The sequence below is a fragment of the Amphibalanus amphitrite genome, unplaced genomic scaffold, assembly GCF_019059575.1.
Source record: "Amphibalanus amphitrite isolate SeventyFive unplaced genomic scaffold, NRLGWU_Aamphi_draft 000036F_arrow, whole genome shotgun sequence".
Classification (NCBI taxonomy): domain Eukaryota; kingdom Metazoa; phylum Arthropoda; class Thecostraca; order Balanomorpha; family Balanidae; genus Amphibalanus; species Amphibalanus amphitrite.
In genome coordinates, this window is record NW_024881532.1 from 1023220 (window position 1) to 1037627 (window position 14408).

Here is a 14408-nt window from a genome sequence, read left to right on the forward strand (position 1 = left end):
GAGCCACGACTGTTGGCATTAAGATCACCAATAATTCCCAACAAGTTCGAGCGGTGACGCTGTTGACTCAGCGTACAACTGAGTTGACCAAGGAACATACAGAAATCATCTAAGCAATCATGGTTACCGTAATCAGTTGGGAGGTATACATTAAAGAGACAAACCAAACCTGCATTTGTTTCAATATCAAGACGCATTATCCGTTTATCAATAACACTGACCTTAATGGAAGGCTGAATGCACTTTTTCCACAATATAGCCAGCCCGCCATATGGTCTTCCTCTAAGTAAGTTGGCCGAAGAGTCCATGGCCGATACACCTATGCCCAAAAAATTGTCATGCATGATGTTCAGCATTGGAAGCTCAAAAGTAGCTAACCAGGTTTCTTGCAGGAACACAATGTCATAGTCATTGCATAGTGACCTTATGTCAGGTGCAGAACTTTTCAATGAATGACAGTTTAGACTACATATTTTGAGCATGGAGGCCGAGACTAAACACGACCAGCGGCCACGTCGCTCGCGCTCCTGCTTCTCGTCAGTCTTTGCCGACTGAGAGGCTCACTGGGTGGCGCAAGACTAGCACCAGGACCATCCTGGACACGTTTAGGAGGGAAGTACTTTTTCAGAGACACATGGGCGGGCCATTTGTCTCCGGCCAGGACGACATCTCGACACTGCATTGGCACCGACACGACATACCCCTTATACCCGTATGCAGCTAGGCAGTGCGGTATCTCCTTAACCTCCGCATTGCCAGCACCACCAATGATAAAGTCTACGTGAGTCGCTACACCCTGTTCAGTGGTAGACGGATCTAGACGCCCCACGAAGAGGTCGACCTTTCTCGGCGGAGGAGCTACACCTTTCAGACCAAACTGACCTGACGCTGCGGAGCCTGTAACAATTTGCCGTCTTCTTGGTTTGGCCCTTACCACTTGAGTAAGGGCTTTCTTTTTCACTACATAGTTATGAAAACAAGATTTTTAAATAATTTTGAAGTCGTATTCTGCAATGCTTTTCGTACCGTATGTGGTCTACGTCCCTCTCCATTGATAGTCATTTTCAAGCATTGAGCTCAATAGTCAACATTTTGTCTCCGTGAAACGAACCGTCTCAGTTCGGTTCTTATTTAGAATCCGACACGATGTTCGAGTCGGCTGCCCGGCCGACAAGTGGTAGGTATGCCAGCTGACATACCACAGAGCTGCCGTCCTTCACATATGGATCCAGTCCGGGTCAAACGTTCCGTCCGTGCCAGCTGATCTGCCACGAGCTACCGCGAGGATGACATCGCGATGGCGTGGTGGCCAGCTGATGTGTGTCAGCGATCTGTCCCAGACTTGTCCATTCTTAGGACCGGTCTGGGTCAGCCGTTCCGCCCTACCGACCTCAGGTTTTCAGTTTTCTCGAGGGCCATCCGTCCGCTATAGGTGGGCGCATTAATCAGAGCGATCCATAGAGACTTTTGAGCCTTGAGCGGAACAATGAAGGCCGCGAAAAACAATGGTCTCGAAGCTTTGGTCTAATGTTATTCGGATTCTGATACATTTCAGGCGGTATTCTAAGAATGAATGAGGAGCACATTCAGAAGTTGGAAGAGAGATGCCAAATTGTATTATCTACGTGGTATCGGAATTATGTTTTTTTTTTTTACATTTTGAACATGTTGACCAAAGTGCACGTTGCGGGTAGAGGATTTTCTTTACTTGTATGAATTTCTGTGCATTCTACAACTCACATTTTGCTTAATTATAAGCACCGAAACATAATATCATAGGGCCGTCCATAGAACCGTGATCGCGTTTATTTCTTGCCTGCTAGTTACCGCGCTCTGTGAACATAGCCTGTCGTCGATCTCTGCGGTGTTACACTTCTTGACCTGAACCCACATTTATGACCCAAGACTACAAAAAGGAATGCAAGGGTGCTTATGAATAGCATCACCCACTTGTGAGGGCAGCATGGGTCACGGCTTCTTTCAACATGTTGGTTTAGCAACTCAACATGTTGACGTTCACAACACTTGCAACATTCGTGTCGTTCATTTGACGAATCAATGTAACTATTAACCCTCCTTGTTTATTGACAAGTGGGATGCTGAAATTAATGGACTTTATGCGTGGCAGTTGCAGCAAAAAGTGAATGTGTTGTGCAAACAGGCTGTCACACAGAGCGGTTTTCCTGACATTTACCGGTGGTATGGGTCTGCAGAAATGTTCACTGTGACCGCTACCCGTTTGGCGTCATGCTACTCCCACGGTAATGACAAGAGTTTTGTGCTGGATACATCTGTCAACTTCCCAACTTCCTCGTGAATGTTCTCATCGTAACGGTTTTGTTCTCTTGTTGTTCTCTGTTGGCTTCGTCAGAAGTCAATCGTCGCATTGACCTTCTGGCAGCTGACCTTTAGCGGATGACATGAGCCGACCCCTGACAGATTTCTGTTTGTTTGACAGGTGGCGATGCGTCTGTTCCGCCGGCGGGGGTCCGACTCGGCCCCCCAGCTGGTCAGCCTGGCGCCCCTGCAGCGGGACGAGGGCGGCGACCCGGAGGATCCGGCCGCGCCGCCCCTCCTCCGACCCTCGGCCGACTTCCTGTCCGCTGACGAACAGCTGCGGAAAGGTGAGACGACTCATTACCTTTTATCATCAAAACAAGTTAAGCCATTAGGATGTCACAGTAACTTGATTGATCAAATCCTTGAAATATTATTGAATTATGGTACCATGGTCATCTCGTGTTCCTGAAATCCGGCTGCAAAGGTCAACCGGGAGTTATCTTGCCACGCGCCGCTCCCACGTTCTTCAATTGACCTGCAGTCTGCACCTGTTCATTCAGAATGCATGGCTTCTCATGGCCGCCAATAAACCCAGCCACTCTCATTTGCACCCGAGTTCCGTCTCAGTGCATGACCTCAGCCCTCCGAGCCATCAGCAAATTGACTGTAAAACCGCGTACCCGCCCAGTGTAGCCCGGCGGCTGCGGCTGACGACTCTGGCGGCACCGCCCAGTGCTGCTCCTACCGCAGTCGTAGGCGCCAAAGCGCTGTCGTAAACACGGCGTGTGTACGATTATCGGCCATTGACTGGCATCAGCGCGGCTCGGTTCGACTCCCGATCAGTCCCGTCCGTCCATGTCCGGTCCATCCACTGCCTCGGGCACGTCTAGCCGCAGCATGCTAATGATTGCGACGGGCGGCGGCCGTCTAGAGCCGCCCCTCAGCGGGCGATGACCGTCGGGCGGGCGCGGGGGCGGTGGGGGAGGTAGCTGGACACAGCTGTTCGGCCCATCGGCTGACGGTCCAGCCGGCGTCATTAGATCCCCAGGTTTGGACAGGTGATTGGTTCTGATTGCGCCGAACTGACTGACGATGGTGGGTGCGGCACAAAAGGTAATCGGCCGCACGGGTTTTTGTTGATGTTTGCGCCGCCGGTGCTGCAGAATTGCGTGGGTGATTGCCCACGTGCAATTGCACGGTCATTGCTGGTGTGATTGAAGGTTTGTTTTCTGATCCGGACGTCCGTTTAAATTGAACTGTGTTTGTCGGCTTGTTCGCCTGACAGACTGCTGAGCGAATCGCTGAATATTTCTCAACGAACCAAACAGCATCGTAACAAAATTCCAATACTCGTAAATGTGGTCAGAAGAATTATCGTCTGGCACGTTGAGCTAAAAAAGATATACAAGTAAATAGTGCGATTAGATATCGCTGCACCTGGCAATTCTAATCGGTTCCAAAACCCGATTAGGAACTCAACTTACTCAAGCTCATTGGTCTGATCCAGATAAATCAACCACAGATGCCTTCTTCCCCAAAACCTTTTGATGAGGCGAATGCCATTAACTTGCCGTGCTCTGGATCCCACGCACTTCAGCATGTCAAGGAAACTGAGCCGGATTTTGCCCAAAGTCAAACAGCCATGGGGCCGACAAAGGGCCGACCCAATGAAGGACACCTTAAAAAGTCGTCAGACGTCATCAACCACGCAGTGTTTGATAGCCAGGAAAGGCTCGCCTGGCTCGTATCATCCCACGCGCGGTGTGTACTCATGCCCACAGATCCGGTTTGGTTTAGCGACCGGGTCACTGAAGGCAGTCGAAAGTGACCGCACTTATCAGGTGCAAATGGGGCCCACAAGGGTTGGGTGAATGGACTTGGGGTGTGGTGGTTACGACGCGATGACATGACGATTGTACTAATTGCCTCTGCTAGAAAGGTATAATTAACTAATATACGCGTCATTATTGTGGCAAAAACTTTGACGAAGGGACAGACAAGTGCGAAGTCAACATGACAATGAAACATGACTCAGTGATTGGTAATATAATCTGCTTGTGCGTGCATATTAATGGATACTGTGCAGTGGCACTTAAAAAAACGAGGTGTTAGTGTTATATTTACAGCTTACTCTGCATTGTTTTGTGATTTTATAACTAAGATGCTAAGCACGGATGACATTATATAAGCAATGTTGACATGTGATCATGTCACGCCAGAAGCCCGCCTCATGCCGCGCTGCCCGCATCTCTAACCATGCTCTCGTTCTTTCCAGAGTCGTCGACGTGGGGCCGCCGGGTGGGCCGCCGTCTGTCTCGTCTGACCCGGTCGGGCAGCAGCGAACAGATCAGCGGCTCCAGCAGCTCGGGACGACGGCGGTGGCGCGTCTCCGACTCGTCCAACCGCGACCCCGACACCCATAGTCTGCGCTCGGAGCGCCGGGTCCGGCTGGATCGCGTCGAGAGCATCCGCAACCTGTTCCGTCTGCCGGTGATCCCCCGGCGCGCCGCCGCTCACGGGGGTCACGCAGGTCAGGGGTTCAGGGAGAGACGCGGCTCGGACGCCGGTCTGCCTCCGGAGCCAGCAGAGACGCCCCGACAGTCGAGGCCGGTCAAACGCAGCGTCAGTCTCTACAAGAGCGCCTCCACCAGTCAGCTGAATGTCACCCCGCCCACCATCAAGGACCTGAAGAAGCAGTCGTCTAGAACGCAGAACGCCGCCTGGAACCAGCCTGCCTACCTGCCAACAAAGACCATGAGTTGTGAGAACATGGTGGATGTTGGCGAAAAGCGGGTACCGGGCTCCGAGAGAACTTCCAGACGAGGAGCAGGGGAGTCGGCGGGAGAAGGAGGCGGCTCAGCTGCGCGGAAAGGGAGGATGACTATCGGTGACATCAGGTCCCGCAGTCACGAGGGTGTCCTGGGTGGCTCCCGAGGGCGACGGCTACCTCAGGCGCACGAGATCAACAAAACAACGCCAGCCGGAAGCCGAACACAGAGTCCAGAAAAGGCGCCTGCTGTCCCGCCTTCACCCTCTCCAAGCAGCTCTCGGATCGAGAAATCCGCGAAGCTACCAGACAATTCTAATGTGATAAAGACGGGCCCGCGGAAGCTGCCCCTGAACCATGCTTGCTCTAACGAGAGTGGATATGACAGCGATGGTACGAGACGTGGCGAGGAGTCACCTTCCGGTAGCACCCGGGGGATCAACGCCAGGCGCTCCTCAGGAGAAGAGAGTCCCAGTGGCTCCACCAAGAGCTTTGGTGATGTCAGCTCAAGTTCACTCGAAGCGACGCGATTGGGCACTTCATCTTCGGATGATGAGTTCAACAAGCCACAGGGAGCCCGACCTAAAACATACAACAGCTCGCGAAGTCAGGAAGACGAGTCACCTTTCGCTACCCAGGATAATGATACGATTCTGCGGCAGCCGAAAGACAGGAAGGTGATGGATGTGAATGGTATCCAGATCAGCACCGAGAAGATTGTTGCTCAACGCAGATATATGCAGTACAAGAAACGTCCAACGAAGCCTCCAAGGAAGTCACTCGCGAAAGAAGAGAACAACGAACTCTCATCTCCGACATCACGGCACTTTGACCATGGCTCTTATGAAGAGATCTTGTCAGAACCGGAGCTCATTCACTCTGCCAGACATCCAGAGGTACCCCGTCGGAAGCGGAGTGTCGAGAACCCGCGCGAGCTGTACCACTTCCCTGGGCTGCGTCCCGAGCGACGGGACCTACCGGACTCCGGGAGACCGCCCCGCTACGCGCAGCCCCGCTCCCGCTCTGAGGGACACCCTCGCCAGGAGAGCTATCCACAGGAGCGGGTGAACAGCTACCATCATCCGAGACTGGAGAACTATCCGCCCCAGCGTCTGGATGGGTTTCCAGTGCCTTTCGGGCATCCGTCGGACCCAGGGGTGCCGAACCGGGGCCGGATCCGGATGGGGACCCGCGAGGCAGCCCGCGAGCCGGGCCGGCCGCCAGCCCGACCCCGGTCTACGGGTCACCTGGTGGCGGCCGGCGGCGGTCCGACAAGCCCGGCAGCGCTGCCCTCACTGCCGGCTGACTTCACCAACAAACAGTTCAAGATGCTGCGCGTCAAAAAGGCCGACGGAGACTCACTCGGGATCTTCATCGCCACGAACAGCAGTCACGGTTACCTCATCGCCGAGATGGAGCCCAACGGCGCCATAGCCAGGTAGGTGTCCCCAGTCCCTAGCTTCTCGGCTTCTCGGCCTTTCAAAACCTCTTTGGTTTAATGCAGAGTTGAATCTAGAAAATAACCCAAACATTCGAAAACGCGAACTCATCAGGCGCAGACTGCTAAGAATAGGTGACATTTATCATACGGAACATAAACGAATGTTCACCGTTAACGAGCTGCAAAGCAGATATGGCTTCGGGCATTTTCTGATGTGGCAAGCGCTGTTGCGTAGTGTCCCCAGCCATATCAGCAGAAAACTCGCACGAGACAAGCCTGGCAATGCCGAACCACTGGATAGCATTATAAAACTAGAAGAAGCTGGCAAAACGGCGCAGTGGTCATATAATATCCTGCTTAAGAACTCCAATCCCACCAGTCCTACCAACAGTCAACTTAAATGGAGCAATGAACTGGCTCTTAATCAGAGCTTTGACTGGGAGAAAGCATATAGTCAACTGTATTCAAGTACATCGGACTTCAAGCTCAGGTGGCTCCAATTTAGAATATGGCACAGAATCATCCCTACCAATGCTCGTCTAGCGATTTACGGGATACGGGAGACAGACGACTGCGACAGGTGTCCGGGCATAAGGGAGTCCATCCAGCATATTTTCATTCAGTGTCCCGTAGTCGTTAAATTCTGGAGCGATTTCCGCAGTGCTCTAAGAGTAACTGTGGGAAGGCCAACGATACTTTTGAGTGAACCAATCCCAGATAGCCACCTTTCAAAGCAGGTATTTTACGTTCTTATTCTTCTTGCAAAATGGTATATTTGGAGTTGTAAACAACTTAACTTTATTCCTCATTTTAAAGGCTTTACCTCATGCGCGCTTGACTATATTGCAGTAGAAAGGTGTATCGCGAACACGGTAGGTCATATTTCAAAGTTTAATCATAAATGGTCGAGGCTGATCGAGCTTCTCAAGAACAGCGAACGTCCGCCTTAGTTAGACACTAACAGTTACCAGGGGAGGGGAGGGAAGGGGGGGGGGCGGCGGGGAGGGAACAGCAAAAGGGAACAGCACCGGCCACGGTAGTGAACCGAAGGCAATGTTATGGTCCCGCGCCCATTCAGATACCGGGGGGCCACTGACAGGGGCAGGCCCAATTAGCCGTGTCGTGTCCTAGGAGCAAATTTTGAAACTTGGCGTAATGCCAGGCACTCGGCGCGTCCGCTAAGTTACCGTCTGTCCCATACGTGTCGCTAAGATCGTTGTTTGAAATGGGAAATGGGCTATGATGAGAACTTTGCAAAGGTAAGAGGGACTAGCGAACATGAATCAGCCACCGCTCCTATGACCCATCCGGGCCAACCCGGGACCGGTCTCTTTGACTGGGGCCGGTCGGCCGGCCGGGCGTGCGGGGCGCCGGCCCTACAAGTCGACGGCTCGCACGCCCGGCCGGTGGATAGGGGGAGCCGCCCGCGATACCGTTCGCCGGGCGGCTCGGGCGGTGGCTGATGGCCCTTGTGGGACTGTGGAATGTGGATGTGAGCGGGCTGTTTGAGCGGTCTGTTTGTCAAGTGGCTATGTAAATAAACGTTGAAAAAAAAAAAGCTTCTCGGCCTTGTATGGCAGCCTGGCGATTACAGATGATAAAAACAAGCGGCGCTGAAAGTATACAGCTTTTAAATCCGTTGCAATGACAAGACCATTGTGTGTTGTTTTGCGCAAATAATGTATAACTTGATTGCATCCGTCCTGTTACATGTGTCAGTCATTCCGGTCTTTCTGTAATAGCTGAAGAGGCTAACAAGAAGAAATATGCTTATGTTGTAACATTTGCAATCCTTTATATCTTACGTGATGCTTTTTGTGCTGGTCATGATACACTGAAGGTTACGAATCTCACTCATTCATTTAATTTACCTTGGTTCTCATGGAGGATGATAAGCTTTTATGGTGGAGACTAATTATTGTGCTCATTTCAGGGACGGCCGTTTCAAGGTGGGCGACGAACTGGTGAACGTGAACGGACGTCGGCTGCGCGGCTGTGCTCTCGAGTCGGTGCTGGACGTGCTACAGGACCCGTCGCCCGAGCTGGACATTGTCATAGCGCGCGACTTCCACCCGGACCGGCTGCAGCCGGCCGCGCCGCCGGCCGGTCAGCACGTGGTGGTCATCTCTGTACCGGACACGAGCGGCGGCGGCGGCGGCGGCGGCGGCGGCGCGTCCGGCTCTCGGGACGAGCTGCTCGACGAGCCGGACGACTCGCTCGAGTACCCGGCCACGGGCTCGGAGCCGTACGACGCCTCCGAGGGGGACGAGTACCGGCGGCCCGAGTCGGTGCTGTCGGCCGTCTCGGGCTACTCGGTGTCCAGCGCGCAGTCGGTGTCGTCGGTGCGCGAGCTGCTGCGCCGGCGGCACGAGCAGAGGGCCGGCGCCCGATCTGCCAGCTCAAAGACCGGCCGGCGGCCCAAGTCGCTCACCACTGCCCTCCTTACCGTCAAGTTTGAAAAGGGAGCCGGCAAGAAGAGTCTTGGGTTCAGTATTGTTGGAGGCAGGGACTCGCCCAAGGGCAACATGGGAATCTTTGTGAAGACGGTGTTTCCCAATGGACAGGCAGCAGAGGACAACCGGCTCAAAGAAGGTTTGTAATTGGTATATGTTTAATGGGCAATTACATCACTGTAAATAAATAATCGTTGACAGTTCCCGACGGAGCACGCTATAATGGCCATGATGCAATAATCATCGTGAAGCTTTTCGTCATCGGTATATAATTTTCCTTTTTATTCTTTCATGCTTAATTATAAAACCAGTATAACGCCTTATGGGGCGACTAACGGAGCGAGCGAGAGGGTGGGCCTTGCACGTGCGAAATTTCGAGGGGGTACCTCCAACTGACTTGTGCACGGCACCCTAGTAACCGGTCTCTAGCGATGTGCCAAATTTGAGCACAATCGGCCCAGCCGTTCTCGAGATCTGGAAGCGGCACCCTGCACGTGCGCACGTGCAAAATGGGTCCCAACTGACTTGTGCACGGCACCCTACTAACTGGTCCCTAACCGTGTACCAAATTTGAGCGCCATCGGTCCAGCCGTTCTCGAGATCTGGAAACGACCCCTGCACGTGCGCACGTGCAGTAGCACCCCAACCTTAACACATGCAGATGAATTATCTGATGGAGACCTAACTGTGTACCGAGTTTCAATTCAATCGGCCCAACCGTTGTGCCGTTATTGAGGTTGCAATTTTGGGGGTTCTTAAAAAATGTCCAACTTTACCACGCGCCACGTGCGGTGGTTGGCAAGAACGCATGGTGGCCATCACACCACAGAACTTTTACGTCCAAGTGACATTCAGTAAAGAAGACCGCTTGTCAATCGGATGTCCCGTTCCTAAGATATTAGCTTTTGAAGAGCGTCCCCACGGCCGGCCGGCCGGCCGGCCGGCCGCTCATACTCAGAAATTTCCGTTAATCTAAGGAAAGACTCCGCTCGCTTCGCTCGCTCCGTAACTAAACTGCAGTTCCATCTACCCTTAGCACTTGGTAAAAACGAACTTTATCTGGCATATACCGTCGCACAAGCCGGGGTCATTAGTTTACACGCTAGCGCCCTAAATGTGGAACAAATCATCCATGTAACCAAGATTTACCAGTAACTAAGATTGCCTCACGATATGTCATCTCCCAAGGCCCTAAGTATGGGTTTCGTTCAGCCGTGACACGTTAACAAGCATTGCCAGCCCCGGGGCGCAGCTCCTCGCCGACACACAGTAGTTGGCCCGTCAGCCAGCTGGCGGAGTGGTGACGTCATTAATTACGTCACTGGGGTGTCGGTGGCGGGTCACCGGCGAGGGCCGGACCTTGACCAGTGACCCTGGTGGGGGAGGGGGAGGGTCCGCGCTGTCCATCGGTCAGCCGCCGGTCATAGCCGCCGGCCAGGCTGATCAGTTAACAGCCCGATCAGTCATATCCACTGGCGGCAATCAGCCGTATTTGGGCGCTAAATGGAGCCACTGTCGGCCAACTGCGCAGCCTTTCGACACGCCAATCATGGACCTGTCGGCGGAATGACATCCCGAGTCGGCGCCCCGCTGAGGTGACGAGAATAACCCGGTCAGATGGGCAGATGGTCGGCGGAGGTCGCCTCATTTCGGCGATATGAACTCAGACAGGGTGGGCGGGATAATGCGATGTGGCTGTGTTGAAGCAGAAATCAGTCAGTGGTCGTCGTAAGCATCTTTTTTTCCTTGTCAGCACACCTATTCGCTCCGTGCTGCCGTCACTATCGTACATCAATGTTGGCCATGCGATATCGCATAACTCTGTCATTCTGATCCATTCCCAGGTGACGAGATTGTGGCAGTGAACGGTGAGAGCATGCAGGGCTTGTCGCACGGCGAGGCCGTGGTGGTGTTCAAGTCGGTCCGATCCGGACAGGTGATCCTCCATGTGGCCCGCCGTGAGCAACCGGCCAAACGGAGGTGAGCGCTCAGAACGGGACAGCTGGAACCGGAAAACGTTACGTAATGACTGTGTAATTTCAGTTTACATTGGTGGTGCTGTTTTCCGCTTCTAGTCTGAACGGTTCTCATAGAATATGCTAAATGTGTCCTGTCACTTGACGAAGTGACTAGCGCATGATGTCATTCACAAGAATTATACACACCGCTGCATGCAGTGTCCACCCTGTTTCTTCAACGGTTACCGCCACAAAAAAGACCCGGACAGAGCATGCATAATTCCGGCGGCTCTCCCACGCGTCAGCTGATATGTAACTCCGCACGCGACATGCCGCCAGCTCACGTAACTTGCTGTGATCGCTGGGAGCTGGCCAGTCATAAAACGCTTAGTTCCGCTCAACACAGCCGGCGGACCGGCTAGAGCCGCTTACATGGGCCACGTCCGGTGGTCGTATGTGCGTCCGAGCCTTTTGTGTGGTGCTATTGTCTGTTGTTCTTCCCCGCTATCCGTTCCGATGTTCGTGTCTGGTGTCAGCAGTGTTCGTAACTCGTATGCAATTTTTCGTATGCGTCCCATATTTTTTCATTTTTTTCTGTGTTTCTGATGTCCTACATATATCAGGTACTTACATATGCGTTGTCCCATGTGTCGACGTGCATTATCCGATCACATTTATACTCGTATTGTCGTATCCGGTGTCCGTGTTTCGATTTCGATGTCCGTTTTCGAATCCAATGTCCGTTGTCGGCTCCGGTGTCTGTGTAGGGGTATCCCTCCCTTTCCGGTGTTCGGTAACTCGGTGCTTGGGCGTCATGCTCCAACCGAGCCCGGCGGTCTGTGGTGGGCGGCCCAGTGCAGTCAGCAGTGCAGTGTTGGCGGCAGGCTGCGTGCCGTTCTGCTGTGGGCGTTGGACGGCGTGCTGGTCTGCGTTGAACGGTGGCCGGCTTGGTGTGCCGGTTTGCGGTGAGCGTCGGGCGGATTGCCGGTGTACCGGACTGCCAGTGTGGCGGTGTCAGGTGGCCAGTGCGCTGGGCGTTGAGCTGGGCAGTGTGCCGGTGTGCCGCGCGGTCTGCGGTGGCTGATGTGCCGCCCGTGCCGGTGGCCGGTCTGCGGTGGCCGGTGTGCCGGTGTGCCGCCCGCGCCGGTGTGCCGGTGGTCGCCTCCCCGGCACCATCTGGCCACGGTGGCGCGCGCCGCCGGATGGGCGGCTGTCCGAGCCCGGATCCGGTGTGGCGGCCGACCGTGGAGCGGCCACGGAACCGAGCGGTCCCACACCGGAACGGCGGCGCGCCCGTGTCGGCCGGCCTCCCGCCGCCAGGTGTGACGGTAAACAGCCAGACAGCGGCGGGCACAGGACAGCCAGACAGCAGTGCAGGGACGTCGAGCACACGAAGAGCACAGGGTAGTCAGACGGAGCACACAGCGGGCACGGGACAGCCAGGCAGCAGCGGAGAGGTGCTGAGCACACAGAGGGGACGACAACCCGCCGCACGGGCTGATAACGATGGAGGCGCGTTAACGATTGACGTCTATTTGTCATAGCGGAAATCAATGGAACGTTTTATCTTTTTTCAGATATTTTTGCCATTTCCTTTCACCATCAGATGATTTATCTTGTTTGTGCACCATTGGTTTAATGAATTAATCGGTAGATCTTCCCAGGAACTCTTTAATGAAAAAAAGCGCTGGGACAATCCCGAGCGCAAAACACAGTTGCACGAACTGTTCCACCACAACACTCGGAAATCCTGTGGCGCTGGCTCTGCCATAATACCGTCTCAGTGAGAGTGATAGTTTTGAATGTCCTCACATGACGGTGATGAGCTGCGCGCCCTTCGATGGCGTGATGAGCTCGGAAGGGAAACTAGTCCACTTTCCTGTCATTTGGCCCGTCGAGGGAGCGAGGTAGCTCGGGTTCCCAGCGCCCCTGTGTCACTCCGATCGTTACTCAGGCTGCGGCTCCCGGAGCGTGACGCTACAACTCTCGGCGGAACAACATCGCGGCGGCGGCGGAAACAGAGCTGTCACAGCGCTATTAGCGTCCCCGGCTCGGCCCGCCTTCGATCCTTCAATTCTCAGTTAGCAAATCAGCCTGCAGGCAATCCCTTCGGCAATCAGACCTTTATGAGCTATCGGCCATCAGACTTTTCTGGGTTGTTATTAGAGTAGACCCTCAGCGCCCAGAGTCTTATAGCTAGGTACAGTCCACAGCAGAAGTAATGTGCGGTTTCAGTCATGGGTATGTTCTGCTTCTGAAGCTTAGGAACGATTAGCCAGACTTCAATGAAACTTTGAATGTAGCTTATATGTATCGTCACCCTTGCAGCTGCAACTTTAGCTATTGACATCTTCTTTTCGATCACTCCGCATTTAACAATCGCCAGTCAAAGCCAACCGTTGAGATTGGTAGAACCCTACATTGCTTTAGCGGTGGGCTGTACCAGCGCCAGCCTCGGCGATGAGACATTCATGAGTCATAGGCTCTCAGTCCTCAGCCCCTCTAGAGTCCGGGATCATTTACGTCTTTCATCCCATCTGAGTCCTCAGCGTCGACCCTAAGGGTCTATACTCTAAAAAATCCTCAGTGCCGACCCTAAGACTATATACCCTAAGAGTCCTCTCAACGTTGACCCTCAGCGCTCAGACTCCTTGATTCCTTGGCGCTCTCGCAGCTGGCCAGTGACCGTCTGAAGAAGCCATGAAGGGCGACACGGGCAAGCTGCGTGTGACATAATGTGCTCACGCCGTGAGAATGGGCCTTTGATGGTTTGACGCTGTATGACACGAGGATGTGAGAAGTAGAGAAAGTGGTGGTGAACATGGTTATATATCTGTTTCGACACATGCAACGTTTGTGGTGGGGCGAGGCATGCGTGCTTTGATCGTGTGGGAATATCGTGATGATTGGGGTAAATTGTGGCTTCTGGACGTTTCCCATCGCCATGTGGGCGCCTTTTTAGCTGGAGCCAGTTATACTGTTTATAAATTGTTTAAAGTACGTCTGACTGCCGAGTCAATGTTTCTGAAACCTCACGGTTATGTCTGCTGCTAAACTTGATGGCAGTGGCTAAATAACATTACTCTCCAAACCCCAGCTTCCGTTGATCAGGCAGTCTCCTTGTATAACCTTTATTGCCGACATCCTTACTACCTGTATGAAATGCGCCATGACTTCCCTGGGAACCCGGCCTGTTCGGACGTCCAGTGGGGCCGATCTCGCCGACCTTCAGAGGCGGGTGCTCCCAGCTGAGACGGTTCCAGCCTCCCAGCGGGGTTTACGGCCGAGTTCATCCCTCTTTAATTGCCCCCGGAGCGTCCCGGTCGACTATTTCCTGCCGACAGCTGCGGCACGACAGATTGGACTCGCAGACGGACCGACCTTGCCCGCGACGGAGATGTTCCAGGACCCAATCTTACCAAATGCCGTGAATGCGCATTCACGGCATTTGGTAGCATTCAGAACTATTCAACATTCACTCATTCATTCGTTCAGGCAACATTCATAAT

The 14408-nt window shown here is 53.7% G+C and overlaps 1 protein-coding gene across 1 annotated transcript in view; it reads left to right on the forward strand.

Moving 5' to 3' along the window:
• Positions 1-14408, forward strand: part of LOC122371944 (pro-interleukin-16-like) — a 45712-nt gene that overhangs the window by 29394 nt on the left and 1910 nt on the right. The window contains exons 2-5 of the mRNA XM_043348746.1: positions 2459-2624; positions 4556-6485; positions 8422-9080; positions 10786-10921. Coding sequence (XP_043204681.1) covers positions 2465-2624; positions 4556-6485; positions 8422-9080; positions 10786-10921 — 2885 coding nt within the window. The 5' untranslated portion in view covers positions 2459-2464. The remainder of the gene's footprint in view (positions 1-2458; positions 2625-4555; positions 6486-8421; positions 9081-10785; positions 10922-14408) is intronic.